Raw genomic sequence first — 27327 nt, 5'->3', positions numbered from 1 at the left:
ATGTACCCTCCTTCATGTACATGTGCGTAGGCACGAAATGCCGACTTTTCAGGACCCCGCCTCCCCGGGCCCATGCAGCGTACCTTCATTAAACTGACATCTACAATGCACTGTAGTACTGCTATTCGCACGTCGCTTCCAAATTCTGAAATAAATGACCAAAGTAATAACAGGTTTTTATATCGATATTTCTTTATTGAAAGGCCCTGGAAAGTGTGATTTGCTTGGCAGCTTAAAAACAAGATGTTCACACATGGCTTGAACCCTCCTCTGCTCTGTACGCATGGCGTACTCAACGCCCCGCCCCTTTCGTACGTACGTACTTTAATTGTAGACGGCCCCTTATCCAGCCTCCCTAACTTTACGGAAAATCCTGGATCCGCCCCTGATTTAACTTTTTATATCCGTTCTTATCAATGACAATTAAGCCACCGTGTCACAACTAAATATCTTGAGGGTTACTTAAAATGACTCGATTTGTTGCAGATTATTATAAATTTTTCCATTTCAGGAGATGACACACATCTGTTTGTATATTGTATCGAAATTGGAACTCAACTTTGTGACAGAGGAGAGAGGGGCCGTGCCAGCATATCTCACCTGCACTGGGCATGTGTAAAATAATTGTGTAAATCATCGATACTCAATTCGTAGTTCACTATTTGTACAGCATGCAGGTGATTAACCCATGGAGGAATGATTACAACTCATTATCAAAAAGCTTGCCATCAGCCTTAAAGGGACACAGGGACCATAGCTCAGGTTTAAGTTATGTTCCTGTTGAAGAGTAAAGACCCCGATCAAATTTGATCCAGATGAAGTTATTGACATGAATGAGAATTGCATGTAAGTACCAAAGAAGTTACTATCAATTTTGAGTATTTCTGTTGTTCCCTCAGTGCTTCAATTTATTAACATCGATATAAGCCAGTCTGATTGACATGTTGAATGTATGCCTTTGAATACCGTGCATGATCCAGATGGTCCTTAGCAATCTTGAAGCTTGGGTACAACTGTTAGTTATAACCTAACTTGTGATATTTTGATCATTCGTCATGGGCCCATCATTGGTGTTAAAGTCGCACAAGTCCTACTGATTTCAGGTTTTACTTGAGGTATGAATTGAATGTATATCCTGTTATATCTGTGAAACAGTCTAGATCTGCAATTACATCGGATCTAAATCCAACTAAAGGTAGTCCTTACACTGATGGGCCCATTGACTCTTAGCTAGTTCGAGAAAAAAGGTAAATTTTGAGTAAATTGAAAAGTTAGATTTTATCCCTTTATACAGGCACCTTATTTAGGAATATTCATGTAACTTAGAAACGAGCTTTTAAAGCCATGACATCATGACAAATGTCTGCTACGTATGCATGCTGAATAAAATCGAAACCAGAAAATGATGAAGGTTTTTGAAAATTCGGTTTTAAATGTAATTGACCAGAAATTGGTGAATTTGTTGCGTAAAAGCTTTGACCAACACTGCTGCCCAATATTGGGTCAGATATCAACCGTCTAAATCACTGGATAATTTTGAACCAAGATTTCGTTCAATAATTAGCCCAACATTTGGTTAAGGATTATTACCCGTTTTTGAGCGAAAGTTTTTACCAACAAATTTTGTCAAATTTTTACCCAATAATTGAACAATCTTATTTGCCCAACTGCTGTTGGTTCAAGTTTTGCCCAACTTTTGGACCAGTTGATATCTGACCCAACGTTCGTCATAAATGTTGTATAAACTTTGACCAACTTGATTTGGGAGGCAACTACTTACAACTAAGAACTTACAAATTTCAAACTTAATGGAGGAAATCTTTGCCAGCAACACCTGCCATTAAAATTCACCATAAATACTGCATAAATTACCATCACGTATAACTTACTTTAAAAACGTGGGTATACATTTACAGAATGGATAAATGAATAAAAGTAAACACTTTGAAAATATATTAATTAAAATGGATTTTACAGGTATTATATAAAATCTTATTGCATGCAAGAGTTGTAAGGATTAAGCAGAGTAAACACGAGCCTTTCCTGTCAATTCATAACTTTGCAGTGTTACCAGTCAGAGGGTGTTCACCTTGTAAATCAGAGTGAGGATTGAAGTCATTTCTTTAATTCTCTTCGGAGGATCTTGCCACTAGCAGACTTGGGGATCTGATCCAAGAAAACAACGCCCCCACGAAGCCACTTATGTGGGGAAGCATTCTCTGAAACGACATGATCCAGGACAGAATAAGATTGGAAATTAATTTCAAAGTCCCACGTGTCCTTGAACATACAAACGGTACTCACTGACAGGCAAAGCCTAAAGCATAACCATCATATGCATGTGTACACTGGTATCTTCACAGGCAACGGACTACAAGCTATGCGCATTCAGTTGAAACTAATGACAGTCTCTTGCCAGATCCACTTTATGTTGCACGTCCCGTCTAAATTGCCAAATTGGAGCCCTCATCTACAGATCATTCCCTAACGTGTGAAGAGTGTAAAGTGTATTCAGGTAGGGGGCCAATGGGGCCCCAGCACCAAACTGGGTTTTTTTTATCAAGAGAGCAAGGTTTTTTGTCTGTTTTATTTTCCTTCCTTCCAAAGGTCTATAATGTTGCCTCACCCCTAGCAAGGCTGTAATAGGTTACTGTACATGGAAACATTTCCAAATTTTTGTGATCCCAAAAAACAAGTTTGGCCCCCTCCCCGAAAATTGGGTTTTTGATCTGCACTTTCCTGGGTAGGGTCGGGAATAGCACCAATTGGTTTTTAGTCTACCAAGAGACAGAATTTAGTTTGAGCGATCACTTTATGGTGTAGATTCCTGAGGGAATATGCCACATCAGCCCCTGTGGGTCTACCGGAAATCATCCAATTATCAATTTTTTTGTCATCGAGTTTTCACCTGCCACAAAGTCCTGGACCATCTCGGGGGTCAGGCTCTCTGTCTTGCGGACAACAAACGCCCGGGGCAGCTCGCCAGCTGCTTGGTCAGGCACCCCTATCACCCCAGCATCCAGAATCTGAGGATGTGTAAGGAGTAAGGCCTCCAACTCTGCTGGGGGAACCTGGTGGGGGAAATTTCACACAACCTTCTTTTCACCTGTTCACAATTCACCTGTTAACCTACTATACCTATTGCCTATTAAACAAACTTAAGTCAGAACCTAACTCAGACATAGAAGTTACTCTTACTTGGAATGCCTTGTATTTGATGAGTTCTTTGAGTCGATCTGCAATCCACAAAAAGCCATCTTCGTCGATATGACCAATATCACCTGCAGAGTGAAAGATCGGTAAAAGTCATAATTCTGAACACTGCATTTCAAATGTACACACATTAAATTTCAAGAGCCGCCAAAAATTTGGAATGCCTTGAGAACTCAATCGGGGTAAACTCAGAAACTTAGGTCTGCTCTGAGAGATTTCTAATGGAAGCAAGCATCATGATCTCTTCTTAACACATCCACATTACGTTGGGAACAAGTCTTGGTTTCAGTCTCGAAGTCTTGGTCTTAAAGGAGTGGATCTCAGTCTTGGTCTGGAATGCCTTGGTCTTGTCTCGGACATCAAGGTCTCGAATATAACACAGTAACTCCTCCACATTACATTGGGAACAATTCAACTTACACAGCAGGATCTCTTCCTATATACCCCCCAGGTACATGCAATTATGTACAAAATAAACAGTTTTTGAAAAACAAAATGTCTCCACCTGTGTGCAAGAAGCCATCTTTGTCGATGCTCTGTGCAGTGGCTTCTGGGTTCTTGAGGTATCCTTTCATGGTCTGTGGTCCTCTCAACCAAATCTCCCCGTCTTGACCTGAGCCAAGAGGTTTCCCCGAAGTGACATCAATGACCTAGACAAACAAGAAACGAACAACAAAACATTAACAGAAACTTTTACTGAATCTACATCGAACAGGTCTCCCGCTGATGTTCGAAAACAAACGTCGGGTGACGTAGTTTGTTGGATTTAGTCTTCATTTTTCTCGTCTGGGAAGAATCTTGTAAAAAAAACATCAAAGACAGCTGGGTAGACACCAAACACAACCATATGTTGCCAAGACTCAGTGAGACATTCGGGTTAAAAAATGATGAAAACCACAGAGCCTTGTGTCTGATGAGTATTAAAAAGGAGAAAATATAAAGCGTGATAGGGAAAAAATTTGCATGTTATAATCGCTAACAAATTCAACTATGAAAAAGTGTCTGTCTATGTGCTTGCACTGTGGGAAAAGACAAGATGCTCATGGAGCATGAAACTCCGCTCATACCAGCTCTATGTTTTCCTATAGTAAAAGCTGCGGTGGCAGAAACTAGACTAGCAGAAAGGCTTCATGTACCCAGGGCATAGTAAACATTCTGTTATGTTACCGTCTACAGAATACAGAGTGAAACTACTGTGTCGCTTTGTGTTCAAGGTTGAGCAACGTAATCTTTGCTCATCACCCAGCACCCGGAAAACGCTATTGATAAAACGTGAAACACTCAAATCTTTTCTCGAGTACAAGGGTCGAGTACCAAGTACTAAGAGTCAAGTACGTCCAAAATCCAGGTACAAAGAATCAAGTACTCGTCAAGTACAGTTAATTTTTGAGCACTGATAATCGAGTATAGGCCATACTCAAGTTGTACTCAAGTACGAGTGACGAGTATTCCAACACTGCAATAAGCTATTTCATTGTACTTCTGCAGGTGGTCATCATAACAAATTTGTTTCAATACTGTACCTTCATCTCAGTGTTTGGTAGAAGTAGCCCCACCGGGCCATAGTTGATGACATCATGGGGCATTATGGTGCTGGCAGCAGTCGCCTCTGTTAGGCCATATCCTTGGAGCAAAGAAACAACTCGTTTATTAAAGGCTAAAAAGGGTCACTCTCCGTTTCACAGAAATCTCCTTGAAAAAGTCTCCTCTAACAGGTTCAGTCACGACAAAAGGGTCAAAACTGGTAGCAAATATATGAGAAAATGAGAACAATTCTCAAACAATACATTGGACAGACGATGATCCAAGCACCTACAACTCCCAACAGAGGCTCACTATGCTACTGCACAACATCATTCTAACAGATAGAGTACGGTAAATGGCATGGAATCAGTTTTAATTCCAAACTAACCTAGGGTAGCAGATGGAAACTTTTTTTTTTTGGGGGGGGGAGAATTTGTAACCTCTTTTCGGGGAAGGGGCTAAATCAAGACATACCTCACTGTAAATGAAGCATCTGAACTAACCTTGCATGAGGAATTTCAAGTTAAGCCTGTTAGCAATCGTCACCATCATGTCTTGGTTGAGTGAAGCAGCCCCTGCCATTATAAACCGGACTGATGACAGGTCGTACTTGTCCACCAAGGGCGACTTGGCCAGGAACAACATGAGAGGAGGCACCAGCGAAAGCAAAGTGACCTACAGGGAACACAGCTGGTCACATCTCAAAATCTCAGAGAGCATTTGCCTCAGACAAAACTGGTCCAACGGACAAGCAATGTTGCCAGCTAGCTGTGCGTTTGGGATGGAAAAACTACAGTATATCATTGGCTGGATTCATAGCAAGCTGATGTAGGTACGCACTAATCCAGGGCATGACAAATTATCGGGTGAAGACAATGACTGTCACAATGGGGGGGGGGCCGAATCATGTTTGTGATTCTTTGTTACGGTTTACCAAAATAGATGACATTGGTAATTACCTTGTAGTCCTGTATGCTCCGCAAGAAAGATTCTGGTTGGAAGTATGGAAGGCTAACGATCCTTATCCCCAACCAAAGGAACTGTAGCAGGCAGTAGTTCAAGCCATAGACGTGAAAGAAAGGAAGCAGGGCCAATGTACAATCATCTGGGTAGACCTCGAGGATGTGCTTGCTGATCAATACCAGGCAAAGAAAAAAAAAGGTTTTTTATCTTCAGTGGAGAGACTGCCAGGGGAAGTAAAAATCAAGTTACTTTCTGGAAATGAGGGAAGTCAAAGCCAGGAACAAATTTCAGACTGAAAATGAGATTCAATGCGATTTAGTATCATCCAGCAGGGGGCAGAGGGAGCAACTAACAATGTTGCATTTGTGCCTACTCAACCCAATGACATATGTGAACATGTGCGAGTAGGCTGAAGATACCATTTCTTGATTTATGAAAGTCAACACTGAGTTTTTAAGGATTTCAGTCAACAGCATCTACGTTTCAATACATGTGTAATCCCCACAACTATGCGTGTCTCTCCCACACCTAGGGCAAATGTTGTTTACTAACTCCATTTCTTTGATGCCAGTTGACAATGACAAAGTCTTTATCGATACGAAGCACCTCCTCAAAGAAGAGACAGGCAAGCAACCCACCTGGTTCGCTGGAACATGTTACTGATGATATTCCGGTGAGTCAGCATGACACCTTTGGGCTGTCCTGTGGTCCCACTGGAATATGGAAGCAGGACTGTGTCATCGGGGTTGACCTTTGGCCTTGGAAGACTCTTCCCATCATTGTCGAGAAGTGACAGGTAGGGGGTACATCCCGGGTGCTCGCCAAAAACAACAACCTCCTTTGTAAGAAAAAAATGGCCCCCCCTAAAAAAAATCTATGCATCTTACTTCTTGAAATCAGAGGTGATTTCTGGTAACACTGAGCAAAATGCAACAGAGGTGGAGCAATTTTTCAAGTGAAAATAAGTTGCCAATAACATCTGTAAACCAATGCCTGTTCCTGCAAGAGTTCATGGCTTCCTGGCTCATGGATATAGGGTCATGCTCTGTTTGGGCAAAGAGTTCACAGCTTCATCATGGCTCATGGATATAGGGTCATTCACTGTTTGGGCAAGAGTTCATGGCTTCCTGGCTCACTTTTAAGCTGGGCAATTTCTCCTGCGCCTTCAATGCCCTGGCAGCAATGCCCGGCATCGTGATGAGATACTTGGCTTCAGAATGCCTCAGCTGGTGCACCAACTCATCTGGTAAGGAATGGAGAATACTTTTATGAAGTCTATCAGGAACAAGGCTGATGAAACTTGCAAGGGGAAACAGATACAAGATGTCGTCGGCGAATGGGCCCTTGCTTATTCTTGTCCAAGCATTTTCAAGACATTTTCAATATCATGTGTGCAACCCCAGAACACCCAAATTGTCGCAAACTCATGAGTCTTCGGTAACGTACCTACAGTGTACTTTGGGTTCATGGTAGTCACAACCCCACCAGCATTGATGACGCCCAGCACGACTACTACGTACTCCAGACAATTGGGGCTGTAGATTGCAAACACGTCTCCTGCCTTGAAGCCCTTGGAATGCAAGCTGAATCGAACCTTTCTGACCAGAAGTTTGATCTGCTTGTAAGTGTACATATGCCCCGTAATGCCATCGACCTAGTCCAGAGAAAAGACGACATGCATTTTGCACTTAATAAATGAAATTTTGAATGCCAAGATCTATGTTTCAATAGGAAACCACACGCGGTTATGCTTAGTGCTTTTCGCAAAATCTTGGAGAAAGAAACTTACATCTTGGACTAGATGTAAAAGCGTGCTTTTCGCAAAATCTTGGAGAAAGAAACTTACATCTTGGACTAGATTTAAAAACATGACTTTCTCTTCTGGTGCAGGCATCTTGACAACCTGACAACCAAGCTCTTCTGAGCTGACTGATTTGAGGTTGAGAACTTTGCAAGTTGCGCACAAATTGGCATGAAATTTAAATGAAGCTAAAGTGTGAGATTTTAATGCTGGAAATTTAACCGGTCACTGATTCCGGAGTTCTAATGGCTTAGTTTACCCTGCTGCGAGCAGCACCATTTTCAATGCAATTTTTCTTTCATGAAGTCGACAAATATCCAAGAACAATCCAACTAGCTGATTTAAAATGTGTTTTGAACTCTTAACAAGCTCGCAACATGACCATTACTCAATCGAAAATGACAAATTTTGTCGTTTTACGCCCCTGTAGAAGTGTTTGTGAAATGTTATACCCCGCGTTGGCTCAAACTTTAATCGCGGTTCAACGTATAGCTACGTTAGAGGAGAGAGATTTCTAATACCATGGCAACTTGGTCTCCAAAGTGATCAAAGGGCTCCATGATAAATTCATCAACAGCCATGTTGGGAAAGCTGACGTCAGGAAACTTGCTTTTGAAGATTGCCATCTTGTTGGTGGGTGCGGTGATTGCGATTAACTGCTCAGGAATTTCAGTTAGGGACAAACTGTTAAAAGGAAAAAATATTAATAATGATAAATACGACAATTTTCCAAATAATTGAATATACACATGTAAGTGATGGACGCGATGGTCACTCAGCACAATTGCATCTTGGTGCTACCAATGGATCCAGTATGAAACCTAAACCTTCCTTTTTGAAACCTCCACAACTACAAATCACAAAGAACACGTGATTGGTCATTCGCAGATTTATTGGCAAAACTTTCAATGACTTTAATTTGTAACACCCAAGTGACCGCTAGCTCGTCCGACCACTATGAACTTCACAAAGGACCTCTTCTCGAAGCTTCCCTGGAAGTACCAGGCGCCATCTGACTGACTTCCCATCATAGGACTTCAAGCTTCTGCACAGCACCCCATTGCACACTTGCAACTGGTCCCAGAGGGACCATAGCGTCTTGTGGGCAGCCTAGGTGCCTGAAACAGCTTCCCAAAGAGTTCTACTGCCCACCTCTTCTCTAGATTTAACAACCCAACTCGTGCTGGGATCTTCCAGCTGTGCTTGCCTGACGGCATCCTTAGGCATGCATGGTTCGGCAGAGATACCGCTCACTTCAGCCTTTGGGACCCTAGGATTAGCAACCTCTCCCTGACCCACAGCAATACCAGGAGGTTTAGTGCTCCCAACACCCTCAGGTACCTGAGGTGCCTCCACTTCCTCCTCATCATTCCGACCACACTGCTTACAGATCTTCCTGGACAGCCCATTGGCATTCCCATGCTTTCGTCCAGGTCGGTGTTGAATGGTCAAATCATACTCACTGATGACTTCAAGCCATCTAGCAAGCTGGCCCTCAGGGCTTTTAAAATCAAGCAACCACCGGAGGGCAGCATGATCATTGTGAAGGACAACCTTCAGGTACTGCATGAACTGTTTCAAGTAGACCACCTCCGCCAACAGCTCCCACCGCGTAACGCAGTAGTTCTTTTCAGCTCTACTCAGTTTGTGGTTGGCATAGGCGATAACTTTCTCTTCGCCTCCATGGACCTGGGACAAAACTGCCCCTATAAAGTCTACTAGCATCCGTATCTAGGATGTAGTCACTGTCTGGTACAGGGTTAGCCAAAACAGGTGCTGTCTGCAATTTATGTTTAAGCTCCTGAAATGCTTCTTGGCGAGCCTCCGTCCAGACGAATTCTCTGGCCTTTGCAGTCAAGGCATGCAACAGTGAGGCCACCTCAGCAAACCCACGGATAAACCGCCTATAGTAGGAAGAGAGGCTAAAAAAGCTTCGCACTTCCTTCACACACTTAGGTGTCGGCAACTCAGCCACGGCTCGCACCTTTTCAGGGTCCGTAGCTACACCCTTTGACGACGGTCCCAAGTAATTAACCTGCTTCTGGAACAAGAAGCACTTACTTGGCTTCAATTTCAGTCCAGCCTCTCTCAACCTGGAGAGAACGACTCTCAGTCGCTCGATCTCCTCCTTGACCGTTTTGCCAAATACGATGACATCATCCAGGTATATTAACAGGATGTTTCACTGACGGAAGGCCTGCCATTACCATGTCCATCAGCCTCTCGAATGTGGCTGGGGCATTGCAGAGGCCGAAAGGCATGCATAGCCACTGACACGATTTCTTTCTCTGTTTCTACCATGTTACTGTCCTTACAGAGCAGATCAAATCCCCCCCATTCTATAACATAAAATTCCCCTCCCACCATTCACACGCCATCAACCTCCCCAACACACCCTCCATACGGGGTGAATTCACCACCATCTAGTAAATACCGCGCCTATTCTCTTTTTTCCCTTTTAGTGGTATTGCTGCCCCGAGAATTTGCTCAATATACACCGTCCACGCTGTAAAGCCTCTTCATTAATAAGTCTCTATTTATGCACGTATGCACACACATTGCCTTGGAAGCAAGAAAAGTGAGCAGGCCATTAAAAATGTACACGGCTATGACTTCGATGACCATTTTCTCTCCGGTTTTCTGAATTTCTTCATTTGTTCCTTCGCAAAATCCCATTACATCGACGGTTTTTGGTATTACATTTAGTTCCTAATTTCACTGGGATTTTTAGTTTTCTGTTACAGGATTAACACTGTAATTCTTCTATGCATGAGTACTAAACTTACATCGTTACTGTCCTCATAAAAAACCGATATTCTATATATTCTATGATCTAGCCGGTGCCGCGCGAAACCCGCTAGTATACAGTATCAGCAATGCACCAAGTTGGCGGCAGCTGTGACTAGATTCCACCACGTGCACGTACACCGTGCATGATACGAATGTACATGTATGTACGCGCAGGAGCAGGTGGGGTCACATTATGCACGCCAACCAGACACGTTATGTGTGTATAGTTGCAAAAGTTCATGTAAGCGCATAATGAGGTACGTCTCTCCTGTGGCCCCAGTATCCCCAGAACTCTGCGACCTGGGGTATGCATGGAGGAATGTTTTTTTGCCGCAACGCCCCAGGGTGAAATACATTACCTACTCATTCGTTGGTGTAGCAGGTGGATTGGGATATGCAACTACATCTGCATCCTTACGGTTCCACGTGACGCACTGAACTAAGTAAGTGTACTACCACCCTCGTCAACGTACTGCGTCAACTAGGCCTGTGGAGTTAAAGCAGCTGCATGCAGTGAAAATCATCGATGTAGGCAGCTGGGCCAACATCATGCATGGGTGCGTTCGATCAGCTTACACGTGTAAGCTAAACTCACACGAGAGCGTTCGTTTAGCCATCATGTGATCTCCGTGCCTGCCCTGGTGTCAGCCACCACTACCCCAGCTGGCGAGCGGGTCCCTGGACGCTGCCCGAGTGTAATGATGTCACGGATGGAGCATGGACATGATGGAACGTGGCGGGGACTTGAGCTTTTTCCCAGAATGCCTTGGTGAATACACTGCAGCGTTCGATTCGCCTCATTTTGAGGCTCGCCTTGCCGGTAAACACTGGTGTACTTAGGGAAGCTAATCGAACGCACCGATGGCTTATCTATGTGCTTTAAAGCTGCGCGCCTCGACGAGTCCCTGGCCTAGTCCAAACTCTTGACCAGAATATAAGGTTAAATCAGTGCTCTGAAATATATGATTGCCGAGCTTTCGGTAACTGAGTGCCTTCTTCAGGGCAAACAGATTCAGTTCTGAATGAACGCGGAAAAATCCACGTTCATCCCCCTGGATGCAGCGTTCCAAGTTCGAAAATGACGCCGCTGCTCCAGTTCCTTACGCTGTACATCAGATGACGCTTTCCGCAGGATGCAGACGCTCACGTCACGGAGGGAATGTGGCGGTGCGCAAAAGTGCTGCGCAAAAGTGAGACCAGGTGTGTGTTCGTGCCCACTGCCCAAGTGTTCTGTGAAGCGGTCACTAGGGCGACGCTTGGTCTCTCCGATGTACATTTTACCACAGCGACGACATGTAACGCAGCACTTTTGCGCGCCGCCACACGGTTTTTACACAGAGCACTGTACAAAGATTATTTGTAATCCCGGTCGTCCGTTTTTCATTCATTCATTTAAAGAATTTCCACCTCGTGAGTCGTTTCTTGACACTACGCCCCTCCCTCAACTATTGTCCATGATGCGTTTAGCTGGGAGATGAATTCGATCCATTGTCCAGCGTTGGTTAGCTGTACCTCTGCGTATAAAAGCTTAAATTCTTTGCCTAAACCGTGGAGTGCGTAACTCTAATTTGGCTGAGTGCGCATTTGTGTTTTCATTTATAAGCACGGTGCACGCATACAAAGTCACACACATTTGGCATTGCCACTGATCGTAGGTAAAGGAGGCAAAGCCTGTCTTCATTACCCTGCAAGCCGAAATAGATTTATACCGGTTAGCTGAGGAAAGATGTTGGATTAAACGTTTCCAATGCTATTGGTATAATTTTCAGTGCAGAGGTGGGGATTTTTACACCTCCAACACCAAGCAAATGTGATGAGCGGCTAATTCGGAAAATAAAGTCAACTGTCTCTTCATATGAAGACCACTTTTACAACCTTGGAGTACACATCGGAATCCCTCATGCAGTCACCATTGGAAATGATTTCGTTTGGCAAAATACATCCGGTTGGACTTGGAGTAATATACATGTACATCTGGGAAGTACTGATAGGTAAGTTTCTGAACGATTAATCTGCACTCTAAAAACTCCCGGGTCAGATTGACCCAGAATTGGGCATGCCCTTTTCTGGGTCAAAAAATGACCCCCTTTCAGGTCGCATTTGACCCTTTCTGGGTCATAATTTGAGCCGGAAAATATTTGACCCTTTCTGGGTCATAATTTGACCAGGAAAAGGGTCACGCTAAATGGAATCCAATTTTGGGTCAATATGACCCGGGAATTTTTAGAGTGTGTTCTGTAAAGTTATACATGAATTGTCATCGTTATAGTTATTTTTTAATAGTTTTCTTTAATAAAAGCGAAAGAGTTAGATTGAAGTTAAATTGAAAGTAAATCGGCTAAATGCGAAGTTTAAAAATGAAAAAAACACAGACAAAAACCCAAAATTATACGTTGCAATTAACATATAAATATGTAAAGGTGACAAAAATGATAAAATAGAAATAAAATGGGCAGAGTATGCATAAAACTGAATAGACATATTAATTAAAATATACGTGAAATAAAAAAACTTTAGTGGAAGTCTGTATTCACCACCGACCACAGCGCGGCAAATCAAAAAGTTGGAGAAGACATTAATACGTATAGAACGCAAAAACGGTGTTCTTAACTGTTATGAGCCTTTGACGTTGTAAACATTCAATAAAACTGTGATTTCTGTGTCTATCCAGTCAATTTCGACCTGTTAGCTTTTTAAAAGAATATGCGGTTTACTGTAAATTCCTGAGAATACTCGAAACTCTTCTAATTAGTATGACGTCATCAGGGTGGTTTAATCCCGCTGCCTTTACAGTTTGTGACCCTACTGTACTCCTAGAATTATATCCCCAAAGTATTTCTTTGCGAACTAAAGAATACGCTACCATGGCAACGCGGTCCTCATAGCTCTCAAAGTGTTCCATGACAAACTCGTCCACGGCAGGGACGGCCACATCCGGGAACTTGATCTTCATGATAGCTGAGAATTGTTCTTTTACTCACGGCCAGCCATAGTTTTAGCAGCTTCTTGTAGGAATAGCACGACCGTGACGTCAAAAGTGGCTACAGTATCACTATCCAGCACATACTTCGGACTTCACGCGACTAAAGCGAAAACGAACGAGACTTTGCGAGATCAAATCAGATACTGGCTCTGTGAATTCCGAAAAGTTGAACATATTCAACTCGAGAGAAATTTTGCTTCAAATTTTTCGTGACGTCAAATTCGCTTCCCTTTTAAAAACATTTGCCTGTAGTATGAATCGGCCTTAAGATTTGTTGGCCAATCTGGAGAGTTAGGAATGTGCCTTGGTGACATTTCTCTGTGACAAAAAGTATCCCCTGATAAAATTGTGTTGGTTACGTCATCTGTGGTGTCTTGACTTACTGAAGAGAAACCGTCAACTTACTCAAGAGCAACTTCCGCAGCTCAATCCCTTGATTAAGAAAAAATCAATCCCAACGGGAAAAAGTCTTTGGATTCATTTTTCTTGTAGTAATTGAAAGGCAAACCTTTCCACAGAGGGGATGCTCCTTTAAAGGATGATAAATAAATCGAAATCCTTTTCACGCCACTCGGCACAGAAAATAATTTCCCCATCTCCGAATTCAAAGGCGACCGTTCATTTGTGTTAGCGCCCTCTATCACACCTTGCCTCCTTTTTCATCCAAGATCGCTGCACCCCCCCCTCTACATTAGACCTATAGTTTTTGGTATTTTTGCATACAGCGAGCTTTTAAAATGTGACCACTTTGGGGCCCAGCACAGTTAAATAACAGGTTTCCAACTTCGATGGCGGCACCGTGTGGGTTACATGTTTATCAATTTGAAGCAAGCCTACGAGATAAAAAATTGAGAATTTCCAGTCTTCTATTGCGTACCCTGAAAGTGACCTAGACGAGCTGGCAAGTAAAAAAACATAGACTTACGATTGCCTGCTTGTTGGGATTTTTGTTCAAGTAAATAAATTGCTCTTGCTTAATAAATCTTGGTTTAGTACACGGTCATAATTTCAATAGCTACTTGAAAGAAACAACGCTACATGTATTCTTCACAAGAAAACTGAAGCACCGTTTTTTATATTATAATAATATGTTTCTTCTCGGGAATGATTTTTTTTGTCTTTTTCTTTAGATTTTTGGTTACACTATCTTGTTCTGAACAAAAGATGAGAAGAAAATATGAAATCACTACAAAATAAAGGGCAGAAGACCAGGTTGCTTTTTTAAAATGACCGTGACTGGTCACACGAGACGGAATTGCTAAGAAATGGAGTTACAGAATGTAGCCATCCTGAATTTGCAAATGAAACGAAATCTTATGGCGTCAATTTGAAATATTTTCCCTTACTATCTGCAGACATTTTAAATCGAAAATATTGACAATGAAAACCCATATCAATTCACATCAAGGCCAGAACATACCTAATTACGAACGAGATTTTTACGATGATATTTGCCCTGTGAATGCACAAATTAAAAGTTGAACATATTTGATAACTGAACGAATGATTTGGGACTTCAAATTCGCTTATTCCCTTCTTGTTTGCCTGATGTATGTGAACTGGCCTTTAACCAATGAGCGTAAAGCCAGTTCCTTTCTCCCATTTTTTTGTGAATGGTTATTTCACAACACTTTGTCATACAAACGAGCTCCGTGGGGTAATTTGTGGAGATACACGAGCCATTTTGTTGTGATATTGATGTAATGTTTGGCCTTTTCCATCACGAGCCGCTGACGGTTTCCTGTGGAAATATTCAGTGTTTTCATTCAACACACTCCCTGGCGATGGACATGAAAGGGGAAATTATACCCTGAATGAAAATGCACAGTTTGGGATTCTGCAAAGTCATCCAACCTAAATCCACTGATGTGGATAAACATTGAGAATGAAAACCGCCGCGATACAAACCCAACAGTAATTGGGGCATATTCAGAGAAAAACGAGGCCGGGTTAAGTGTTTAATTGGCCTCACAGGCAGATAGTGTTCCGTAGGCCCCAATCGTAGGCGTCGCTGTAGGGAGGTGTGTGTGTGTGTGGGGGGGGGGTTCACAGCCCTATTACCGTAGTCTGTTTTGTCGTCAAACTCATGCGTCTGTTGGCAAAAAATGGGAAAAGAAAGGGGGGAGGGTAACGTGTCGGGTCAGGGAACCAGTCTACCATTACACTCATGACATCTGCCGTCGGTCCGTCGACAAATTTCATGATGGCAAGCCCCCCCCCCTTTAAATCGGTCTAGCCACGCTGCTGGTTATCCCTAATTGAAATGCTAAGCCGGAGTTATAAGCTATGAACTTTTCCGTGCGCCGGTGCGTATGTTGGTATTTGCGTTTCGTGACACACTTGTAATAGTATTCTCGTAAGCCGTACAGCAGCATTTTCGTTTCAGTTCCCGAACTGTTCGTTGGCCCAGGCACAGTGCCTTATTAGATAATCCGACCATGGATAGAAAGCTAATTATTGTCAAATTGTCGTCCAAAATTTGCCCGCTAATCGTTGCACAACACGGAGGAAGACTTCTGTGATCACTCTTAGTTCCTTCCCAATTGTGTCATGCGCATGTGAAATTATATTATTTGCCAACGGTGCATGATGTCATCTGTAATCGCCGTTTTCGGGAGATAAGATTATCGTCTTTGGTTTTGCTTTTGTCGCCAAAAGTATAGTTCACATGTTTTTATTCGTTTAATTCGATTCCATCCTTCTACGTTACCCCCCCCCGTGACGGTGTACATAAGTTGATACAATGAGATTGCTGCTATGTCAACTTTCAAGCAGGTATTTTGACTTTAAACTTGACTATCCGCACAAAATGACCACGTATCGTTCAGATGAACACTCGGAATTATTCAAATTAATCAATTTAAGCGCCATTAAGCCGATGCCTTTGCCATAGAACTATGATAAGCTAAGTTGGATGACGACCAATTTCAACCTATGTAACCTCTCCCACGAGACTTTACCAACTCAACACAGCTTAGGCTACCTGCCTTGCCATGCGTGATCCTTTGAGCTTGCTCGCAGTGTATTTCTTCAAATTATTTCTGTTCTTTCAAATGAGCCCAGTAGCTAAATGCATTCAAGATCGACATACATTGTTCGATATCTTTCCCCCTCCTTCCTGGCAGTGCCAAGTAGGCAGAATAAGAAGATTACTTTTTCGATGACAGATTTTCGATCAGATTACATATACTTGCTTAAATCTAGACGGGATCTCTTAATTGATTGCATGAGAATAGCAATGAGTATTTTAATTATGTATTGTTTGCTTTGTCACACATATAAAACGGGGAATATATCCTTTGGCCTCCCCTCCAGTACGGGAATATATTCCCCCTTCCCCAGGATTTACTCCCATGGTCTTTTCATGCTTCTATCTCGCTGTTTCTTTCTGGCTCGATCAACGCCCCTTCGATTTTTTTTACGAAATCTGTCCTGAGATTTGAAGGCATCGGTGCCCCCCCCTCTGCGGAACAAACGATGTGGGCTAGTTTAATTGGTTTCATGTATATTGTATCCAAAGTTTCTCAACTTTCTTCGGTTTTTTTCTTTTCCGCGTGCAGGTCCCTCCAAGTTCCCAGTTTTCCCGGAACGATCTGGGGGTACGACTCCCCCTCACTACGTCACTCAGTCTCACTGTATGATTCTGTTGGTCTATTCTCACTATCGTCACGTGCCTGCAACTTGAAAAGCTTTAGAAAACCACTGAGAAACCAGCGTGTTGACCCGATGATTTCCTCGTGATGTGCGGCCTTTTAATTTGTGAAAGGCATAATAACTGAAACGTCATTTACGCAAAGCTCTTCCGAGTTTTGCTACGTCGTGTGTGGACAGGTAGGGCTTTACACTGCTAGTCAATAGAGACTCAGTTATCGATTTCCCGCTCGAAAAAAACAAAGCTGGTTTCCCGGTTTCAGGTAGACTGGTTGGCTCTACCACGTGGACTGACATTTTATAGAAACGGTGGTATTGGGAAAGGTCCCCTCGAGTTGGGAATTCCAATTTTCTTTATGTTTAACCTCTTGAAGAATTTTGTGTCATTGCATCATCGTGTAAGTTTTCATTGTATATTTGACACTAATATGGGGATTTGAACTAATCTCCACTTGTCAGGGGGGATTTTGTCCTGATTTTCTTTTCAGTCGAGTCAAACAAGTTTACGATTAAAAGGCCAGTATGTTGTTTCCGTTTTGGTAGTGTAATTTTATTCAGGTGTGCTTTACCGAGAGACGTTTTCCGTTACGTTGTTGCAGCGAATGCTTCTCAGGTTTTGTCTTTATATTACCAAATCTTTCAAATTGCCTCAAGTTTGATTTCTTGCACAGCATTTTAGATAATTCAATCGATTTAAAAAGTGACTATCATACGTTCACATTACTATCTTAACTTTCCAGAGGTGCCATTATTAATTATTTAAGGTATTTGATGCGGTATGTCAACCTAACGACTTTAATACTTTTCAATGATGTATCGGAGTCATTCAGGGAAATACCTTAACACCAAAGATTTTTTTCAGGGTGGGAAGGAGAACTTTATTTTATTTTTATTTACTCCATTATGTCATCTTTAATGGGGGTAGGCTCCGATCAGTGCACAGCACTGCTTTGCATAGGGGCCCTTAGATTTACAACGCGGATACTCCTAAATCTAATGTCACTAAACGTCGCCCCATGGAATGTATTTCTGATGATTGTACAAACCAAAATTAATCGGTCCTTCTGCTTGAATTGGGGATTGCTGACGCTTTACATTTCTTGGTAAAAAAACACTCGATATCCCTCACAGATCCGTCTTAATGACAAATCTCAGGCATACAATGGATAAGTTTTGCGGCCATATCGAATTCAGAAACCATGACGATAACATTCTGGTCCTACTGACGTGAATTTGTGAAGGTGTTCGTTGTAACAACTCCCAGTTCCAAACTCTGGTTTTGTTAAAACGCAGCTTGTCAACCCCCAGAGCGCGCGTGCAACGGTTAGGGGTTTTCCCCATTGACGTCAGTATTAGCCAGGATGTGAATCAATGGCTGTTTCATTTGCCACAAATCTTCAAAGTCAAAGTCGACGGATAAATAATTCGCAGAAAATACATCATCATATTAACCGCCACCCTATCGCCTTTTCCTCTTGGTCTGAATTAATTATTTGATTACATTAAGGAGACAATTTTTTTTGGGTTCTCCAGGCGAAGAGTACTTTGTAAGAGGTAACTGTACGCACAATTGCGAATAGCCCAAAACAAAGCACTTCATGTTTGAAATATTGGAGTATATATAAAAGAAATGAACCAAACACAAACCATCAAAGATCTTTTGTGATTTGATGAATCGACATTTGATTGCACCAATTTGTAAAATTCTGTAAAAACTGAGCTTACGATTAGTGTCTTTAAGAAAACACGCGTACAAAAAGTACACTTTTCTCAAAAACAAAAATGGATGGAATAACAAAAAAGGAGTCAAACCTGGGAATATGATCGAAATCAAACCATAGTAAGAATTGGAATGCATGGTGTTTTATACAGTTTTTTTCGGGAGGGGGGAAATTGACCAGGAAAACCTTTACCTTTAAAAAATCATCATGCAACAGCCGTCGGCCGATTTTTTTTATAGAGCACCACCACTGCACACCGAAACCTTTGAACAACTCTCCAAGTAGTTCAATTAAAAAAGAAAGAAACAAAAGAAATCACTCGGCGGCAATGAGGGAATCTGGAGAAAGATTTGTCACATCTTCTAATTTTAGCTTGTGTTAGTTTCGCGGAATATAGAAAAGCAACAGGACTTTTTGAGGATCAGGGAATTTGTAGGGAACTCATCCGAAATGTTTGAAATTTTGCGAATGCAAACCTGTGTTGAATAAAATCGAAACCCCTTAAACAAACGCGGATATTCAGTACTGTCCAATTATAGGGCGAAAGGCAGGATTTCGTGGCGTGCCATTAAAACTGTTCTGGTCTATTGCTTTAAACTTAGAATAAAAAATCTGGGGAGAGTATAGTCATGACCTTCGAACCGCAGCGTTGTCCCCACCCACGCGATTGAAGATACAGGACTCAGGATGGGCGGGTGTCGTTGGGAAAAGGCATCAATCGGCTATGTAGATTGAAAGAGCAAAAGCTTGTTGCCAAGGGGTAGGGGAAGAGGTTTCATCGACAACAGAATGGAAAGGTCATTCCGATGACCCTTGCACGTCATTCTCCAAAGGACAACGTGAACAGGAACGCACCCAAACACTCATGCTGCTTATGTCTGTAGAGTATTTCTCGGCACTGAGGGTCGGCTGAAATCTTGCCATGTACTAATAAAGAGAAATTTGTCGAGCAGAATAGAATGATATATAAAACTTTGTGACCCAGGATCAGCAGCGATTATTGCAGTACAATAACCGTAATCACGGGATCGACCGTGTTATGGTGTTGACTGAGAGCGATATCTCTAACTATATAGCTGCATGTACTTAACCCCACTCTAATTTACTTCAAGAAATTTGATACAGTTGGAGACCACGTCTCTTTATAAACTGGTGTTGACATTGTCAGTTGATTGCCGGGGGTGGGATTGGGGGTGGGGTAGATTCAATGGGAGGGGTGTTGTTTACATAATTAAGTTTCGTATCCCAACTCGGGTAATTTTTTCCGCTAAAGCGACTGGGATGTGAGGATCGATGATCTATTTTGATTATTTTTAGTATTCATAATGTAATTTGGAAGAGCCCACCGCTCAACTAGAAGATGTTATTGGCGTATGCCATTACCTTTACAAATTTCTGAGTTTTTTCTCAGTTTTTTGTAAAACAATTGTCCAGATTTCAAGATTTCAAATGTCTAGAAACCCCTTCAAAATGTTTGCGTTCGACTAAAGAAGTAGTTTATTTTTAAAAAGAGGGAAAATTGATTTGAACGAAAATGTTTCATGATATTTAAAAGTTAAAGGGAACTACATAGCAACAGTAACAACAGCAAATATTGCCAAGGAATTCTGAGTCATTTTTCTATTTTGCCTTTTTTTCCTGCAGTTGGAGCAACTCCCCAAAATCTGGGATTCCCCAGAGTGATTCACACCAGATTCCGATCTCATTACCGAACTGGCTACGCATAATTCAGCAAAACAGAAAGTTTACACGTCTTCAGCGGTCCAAAATCTACGATAGGCGATATCACGACTGCCAGCGGAAGTGTGCATGTTTAGGGCGATTGAAAAAAAAAACAGTGACGTTTAACTACGTCCAAGCAAAACAGAAACCGGATTTTGAGGCGCGCACCTGGTACCCGGCGCTGGTTCCCGAGAGAAAACGCCCGTCACGGGTGTACCCGGGAGCCCAGGCTATGGTGGCGCTGTCTATGAAGTCATTGAAGCGGATCTCCGTACACGAACGGGCCTGTACTCTCAACGCTGGAAAATTACTGAACAAGTTAATTATCATAATTCACACGGAAGCACAGCCAGTATGAATTGCTCAAACATTACTTTGGAACTTATTTTTAAATATCTCTGTGGGACTTTTGTTTTGAGGTGTATATAAGCCCTTAAAGATTCCACCATGGAACATTGTCAGTTTAAACTCGAAGCCAGTTGCTCAGTTGATTCAGAGCTTTTGAAGTCTGAAGCTTTTGGAGTTCCAGTTTCAACATTCGTAACTCACACCACCAACCCTTTCACCGATCAGCTGCGAAACTCCTGATGGATACACAGGTGAGTACTATGCACATGACACATGCCTACCATCCTTCAGAATAATTTTAGTCCTTCTGAAGTTTGATTTGATCTCACTTATTTCACTTTACCTTGTTGACAGTATGAACACTATCGAAAATTTGCTTCACGCACCCAGTTATAAGAACTTGTTGATTGTTTAAAATACTTTGTGTTAGGTTGTGAGATTCGGGAGGTGAGATCCTTGATTTTTTCAAAGTGTTACAGTCAACGGCATGCCAGCTGTTAACAGGTGCATATCCCAGGCCAAGAGATTTGGTCTGCATGCATTGAAGAGCATGACGCAGTTTGTTTAGTTGGGCACCTCTTGTCGCTGTGCACACGGCAGCCATTTGTCAGACACGGTCAAAGATCAAAGATCCATACCTTGATCACAACAAACAGCACCGTCGGGTGTGTTTGGAAACTCCGTTCAGCTGAACAGCTATTGATGGCTGTTTGTCACAAACTTGGGTGGGTCATAAATGCAAAGAGACTGATAGCAATAGAACGGTGTTAAAAATCTTCTTGCCAGTTGTAAAATGTACCTTCGTAAAAAAAAAAGAGCTGCATAGCAAATGTAATACATCTAAAAGATAACGCCTTCTATGGGGTTATATAAATAGCATTTGAACAAGCAATCGATTACTCAAAGGTAAAGATAGGCCTAAGTTATATTATTTTGTTGTGCAGAAATACAGTAGCATCAAAATGCCTTTTTTGGTAAAACTGAGCATCAACTCCAGCTTACTGCATTGCATGAAGACTTAAAAAAGGTCTGAAAGTATTGTTGAAAATTTAGGCCATATGTCTGAAGTAGAGGTGAGGTGCAAATTCTGAAATTGGTGTTGATGACAACAAAATGACCCCCCCCATTTTACAATATAAAACTGACACATTATACTAACACCAAGACCCGAATTTACAGGATAATGCAGGAACCCTCAGGTAGATAGAAAATATGGGAGAGTAGATGACATTTACAAGGAAGCAGTTTCCAATCGTGTTCCCTGAAGTACATCTCATTTAGGGTAATTTGTTAAATGGGATGTCCCAACATGTCACTTAAAACGTTTAAACACAATCATTCATAAATTTTCTCAGTGTAAGCCTGCATTAATTTGTAATGAATTTTTATTTAATTCCTTTTTCGAAATTAAAAATTAACCTCACTTAGTCCAATATGGCCGAGTTGCAAATGAAGTTTTTTTGCCGTTATATGTACTGGGAATGCAAATGCTGGCCACTCGAATCCAGTGAGGAAATTCGAGAAATATTCAAAGTGGCCCCAAACAATAAGCTCTGCCAAAAATCTCTCTCGGTCCACGGAGAATCACTCGGTGAAAATTTTGTAGAAGTTCTACATTTTAAAAAGAAATACCCGTATCCATATATTTTTTCTGATTTTGTCGGGAAAAAGTGCGCATCTAATTGACGATTTCCGAAAAGCACAACCTGCAAGGTGGGTTACGAAATATGTATCTTGAAACCATTGAAGTTCTGTTGGGATGAATTATATTCAAACTATTGAAAAAAGAGTTTCGGGTCAATCACTCACGTGCTTGCTCCTAAAGGGAAGTGGCGGGATAATTTTTGCATTTCCGTTTCCTCATCGTGAGCTGCTGCCCTGTGTAAGGCGACAAGTCCCGCGGTCTCACATGGACGAGTTTTGCTCCGTGCTATGCCATCATCGGGGACCTGATGTTATTCCCGGATTGCGTAACTGTACCTCTAACAGTCACGTTCTGAAGCCCATAAGACTTTGACGAAAGTCTTATATTTAGAAATTGCCTATGCGGCGTTAAGTAAAGGGGGTGCAAGGTCACATGAATAATTTCGAGTAGCCACCTATTCCCTTTGCCATAAATGCCCGGAATGACTTGCAAAATCCTATCACAAACACACTGCTATCAAATTTATTGTGTACCATAACGCCCAAAATCAAAACACCACAATGGCAAACTTATGTACACGTATACAACTTTTTGTTCGTAGAAATTACTTGCTTGGGTGCTGTCGCCCACACGGTGAACTTAGGGTTATGACTTTCTATAGAATAACAATATATTTACTTAAATTATCCTCAATTTGCGTCAGGAAAGCCGGAACGTCCGTGTTCTTCTCATGTTTATGACAATCCATTTGAAAATACTCGGGTTTTTCCAAGAAGCACAAACCTGGCCTGGAAACCGAATCTTGCTTTGAAAAGAATTTGCTAAAGCTGAAGTATTAAGAGGTAATTTACCCACAAAGCATCACGTTTCTATTTTCATTTGGTAGTTCACGGCACTTGCTACTTCATGAATTGTATCGTGCAGTTTCAGACGACAGAATACTAGGAAATTTATTTTTGGTTACTTGTGTGGTTACCTCATAGTTGAGGTGACCCACTGAATGAACCAGTCCACCGTCTTGTTATTATTGCACATAAATAACTGCATGAATACGCGGTACACCACCCCATTGAATGTGTGTGTGCACTGGTGGGTGATGTTTCGGTTATTATTCAACTGGCCGTTGTACCAACCTTACGCACAAGTGGTTCTGTGTTAGTTACAAAAGCTATCCAAGGTTTTTCCAGGGGCCCAATAAATTGCCTTTTATAGGGGAGTCTCAGGGGAATTTCCCTTGGTCGTTTTAGATATGGCATGGCACAAAGTTTAGAAATAATACAGCTAAAACATCTGAAAATTGCAGGAACTGCGCACTATTTGCGGATTAAAAATCAGCGATCAATTGTGCTTCCTACTCGAGGCTTGAAAGACTTTTTGTCAATTTAACTAATTCCATGAAATTTGAGAGATAGGATATCGATTCTAGTCAAACTAGATGGTTGGAAATAAGGTGGAAATTAACTGGTAGGTTTCCACATGCAGTAAAACCTCTGTCGTCATAGTAGGCTAATAGTTCGTGGTAATTCATTTATGGGAGGTAGAGTTTATTTTGGGTAATAATCTGCATTCTTGTTCCTGGTTTTCCCAACGCACAGGTAATCAAGTGCTTCTTTGGACTTTTCCTGACACTCGTCTTGCATGCCAGCCGGGTGCAGGCCAAGAGCATCCCTGGTTTGAGCGGGACCTGTATGTCGCCCATTTCCATGGCATATCTATACCCTTCAACCAACACGCTGGCCCTGCACCCCATGCAGGAACCGCCATACCAGGACGACTCCAACCCCCCTCAGGCAACCTGCCCGGCCACTGTGGATGTCAACGATCCCCTCTCCAGGCGCTCCACCTGCCCCTTCGAGTACATCACCAACTTCGAGCGGGAGCGCATCCCAGCAGCTATCCAGGAGGCCCGCTGCCTGTGCGACGGTTGCTTGGACCCGTATACTGGTGAGCAATCCCCGGACCTGACCTGCCAGCCGATCAGGTACTCCATGCAGGTTCTGCGCAAGAGCACAACAAGTCCCATCAACGGATTCGAGATGTACTCCCTGTCTCAGGAGGAGATCACCGTGGGTTGTGCATGCTCTCGACTCGTTTAAATAAGATTGCTAAGTTCGTCGCTCTGGAAGTCTTTCTGGTCCTGCAATGTGTAATGATATGTTTCATACGGTCAAGAATCCGTGGCTAATTTATATTTAGACATTTAGATATTTATAAAACTATTACTGTCTGTGAGCTTGAATTAAATTATTGTATTTATATTATTTATTTAAATTAAATCTCTGCAGCAAAAGAAAAACAGCAGCTTAAGAAAAAATGGAGACGAAGGAACGAAGAAGTGCGGATTTCAGAGTATTATCCACGTTTATAGTGTAATATAAGTTATACTGTGTGTTTAGTCCCTCTGAGAATGGGCTTGGCAGGGAAAACAGGGGGCAATGATTACTCATCCTTAAAAAATGAAGGAAGACGTGATGAAACAAACTGAAAAGAAAGGAAAGGTGGCGAAAATTTCCACATTTCTCGAAAATACCTGGGAATTGACCCTCCATCCTCTGTTGTTGGTTTATCAATTTGAAGATGATGAGTAATTTGCCCCCCCCCCGCTCTTCGAAAGAGCTTAAGCCTCTTCCGGGCAACTCCCCCTGCCTACAAGCACATATTTTAATGTGCTTCATTTTCGACTTAAAAACAACAGCATGTGCTGATTCAGTGAAGTAGTTCCGTTATATGGAACGCATTTTTAAAAGTATGAAATGACTTGTGAAAGTTTTTGCTAGTATTTTTCCAGAGGTATTTATTGTGACATGCAAAACAGTTGATTGGTCCTTAAATTATATTTATGCTATTTATAGAAAAGTATATGGGATGCATGTACATGTAATGCCATAGTATATTTATTATAATATTCTAAATATTTGACCTGATATTTATAAGCCCTTATTGTTTGCGTACATCGCTGAGCGTGAGCTGTTAATAATAGAGGGGCGGGAGATGGGGTACTTCTCCGTTTTGGCCAAATTAACAGTAATTGACACTTACATTTTGTGCGTGAATCTGGAGCGTGGCATGGATATGATTTATATGTGCAGTTTTTACACGGTAGGGGTATAATCTTGGCAACACTGTTCACCACAGTTTGTGACGTGTTTTAGTCATTTTGCATATTATTTTGTAAGGTATTTAAACTTTCAATTCTAATATCTTGAACTGGTACAAGAATTATACAAAAACAATAACATTTTGAAATGAACATTCCCTTCGGGAACAGATGTGAGTTTATAATTTGATCAAGTGGTCAAGAATCAAAATTGTATGAATTAAAACTTATCATTGCACCATAATATTTTATAAAAAATCTATTTAAAAAAACCAGTAGTTTTTATTTTAGTTGTGCTAGAAATATCTTTATATTCGAAATGCATTCTAGGTTCATTTCATATATTATTGTTCTTTCGTATATATTGTATTCATTTACTCAGATTACCAAAGAAGTATGTTGGACAAAATAAGCAGTCTGAAGTGCAGGGTATGTAGGAGTACTCAGACTTATGTTTATTCTGTACCGTAAACGGCATGTGTAAACCTGCTGCGCGGGTTTATTTAAATCAAATGCCCACATCGATAGTTGTAAAGACGCAATATTTCTAAAGCACAAATTTGACGCCGATTGCAAAGTAATCCAGAATATTGTTTATGCTGAGCATACAGTCATAGATTGACGTAGAAAAATGAACATTGTCAAATTGTCACTTCAGATGAGGAGCTGTAGCCCATACTCCAGTACAGTTGAACTGTTTTTGACGACGGCTCTTATGGCTCTGATACTACGAACAAGTGTCTCCTTATTGATACCCAGAGTTCTATGCAATAAATTGAAGGTATGCGGATCTTTCTGTCAAATCTTGTTTGCTGGTATTTCTTTCTTTGTTTATAATTAAACTACCAGTAAAATATGCCACAGGTTGTGTGAAAATGCACCTCTTCAAAAAATTGAAGAAAAATGTCCGAGATCGTGCAGTGTAGAGCATTGTAACATTCACAAAAGTTACTTAATGTGTTCTCTTTCTGCTAGTCATAGGTTAAAGGGTTGTTTATTTGTTTTATTTATCTCTTATTTACCCTGGGGAGACCTCTCAGTGAAAAACTGATGTCCAGAGATGCCTAGCAATTACAGTAAAATCCAATAAAAACAACAATTCAAAAAAAATTTAAGAGTATAACAACCAGTTAAATAAATATGCTAAAAACACACAAAATATTAATGTACATTAGATGAACATTAAAAACAGTAAATTTCTTTTACACCCATACACACAACCCTTAAAAAGGAAAAGCTTTGTAACTGTTTTTGAACTACATCACTACATTACAGTAGCAGGCAGTGGACATCTGAGACACGAACACAGGACACTGAATGTGTAAGCTCCGTGAACAACAAATATTCACTTTTACCTGAATTCGAGTTACTGAAAGGACTAACAAAGTTACCTTGGGAAACTGACCGAGTATTATATTAATTTGCATCAAAGGTGTGAAAGAAACAGTTGCATAGTTGCAGTGGTAATGACATGGTAAGACTTTTGAAGACCAATATATTTAAATGAAACCTTAAAGGTGAATGATCGGTGTGTCATTAACGACTGGGGATTCACATCCAAACGTAAGCGAAAAAAAGAGATGGAAGAAGAGTTATCCCTTTTAAACTACTTTTAAGCATAAGAGAAGGCTATAATAATTTCTTCCCCATGGTTTTTGTCAACCGTAAAATTCTGAATGGTGTAGAGAACGATATGGACAAAACTGGACTCGATTTTTTTTCTGTCCCAAGACGTTCCTTACACCACAAGCCTTATTTTTCTCTCTTGTGACTGAAAATAGAAACATTCCGTTGAAAACTACAACTTCTATCGTCATAGCCCTAAACTTCAAAGTGAGTAATGCCTGACCACCCAATGAGGGATTCCCC

The 27327-nt window shown here is 41.5% G+C and overlaps 2 protein-coding genes and 1 long non-coding RNA gene across 4 annotated transcripts; 2 read left to right on the top strand and 1 right to left on the bottom strand.

Moving 5' to 3' along the window:
• Positions 1-183: 183 nt before the first annotated feature.
• On the bottom strand, positions 184-22630 carry LOC110978167 (uncharacterized). 2 transcript variants are annotated; one of them, XM_087148573.1, is made up of 12 exons: positions 22526-22630; positions 8023-8185; positions 7147-7354; positions 6837-6943; positions 6339-6535; positions 5697-5868; positions 5241-5412; positions 4737-4837; positions 3719-3863; positions 3199-3281; positions 2909-3071; positions 184-2219 (listed from the first exon to the last, which is right to left on the bottom strand). In XM_087148573.1, the coding sequence occupies exons 1-12, from the start codon at positions 22564-22566 to the stop codon at positions 2116-2118; spliced, it is 1656 nt and encodes a 551-aa protein (XP_087004699.1). In that variant the 5' UTR covers positions 22567-22630; the 3' UTR covers positions 184-2115. The 2 variants fall into 2 exon arrangements, with proteins under 2 accessions (XP_087004699.1, XP_087004698.1); XM_087148572.1 differs by having other exon boundaries at positions 185-2219; positions 6339-6538; positions 22526-22627.
• Positions 11373-19156, top strand: LOC147796069 (uncharacterized). The gene is made up of 3 exons (XR_015428265.1): positions 11373-11701; positions 12061-12282; positions 16835-19156. It is a non-coding gene; the product is annotated as an uncharacterized LOC147796069 (long non-coding RNA).
• LOC147796068 (interleukin-17D-like) lies at positions 19876-26261 on the top strand. The gene is made up of 2 exons (XM_087148578.1): positions 19876-20967; positions 23957-26261. Exons 1-2 carry the CDS (start codon positions 20956-20958, stop codon positions 24455-24457), a joined length of 513 nt encoding a protein of 170 aa, XP_087004704.1. The 5' UTR covers positions 19876-20955; the 3' UTR covers positions 24458-26261.
• Positions 26262-27327: the final 1066 nt, after the last annotated feature.

This window comes from Acanthaster planci, linkage group LG18 (genome assembly GCF_054643075.1).
Source record: "Acanthaster planci isolate LZ-2023a linkage group LG18, COTS_SCS, whole genome shotgun sequence".
Classification (NCBI taxonomy): Eukaryota; Metazoa; Echinodermata; class Asteroidea; order Valvatida; family Acanthasteridae; genus Acanthaster; species Acanthaster planci.
Note: the sequence above shows the minus strand (reverse complement) of the source record. Positions and strands in the feature narration are given on the sequence as shown.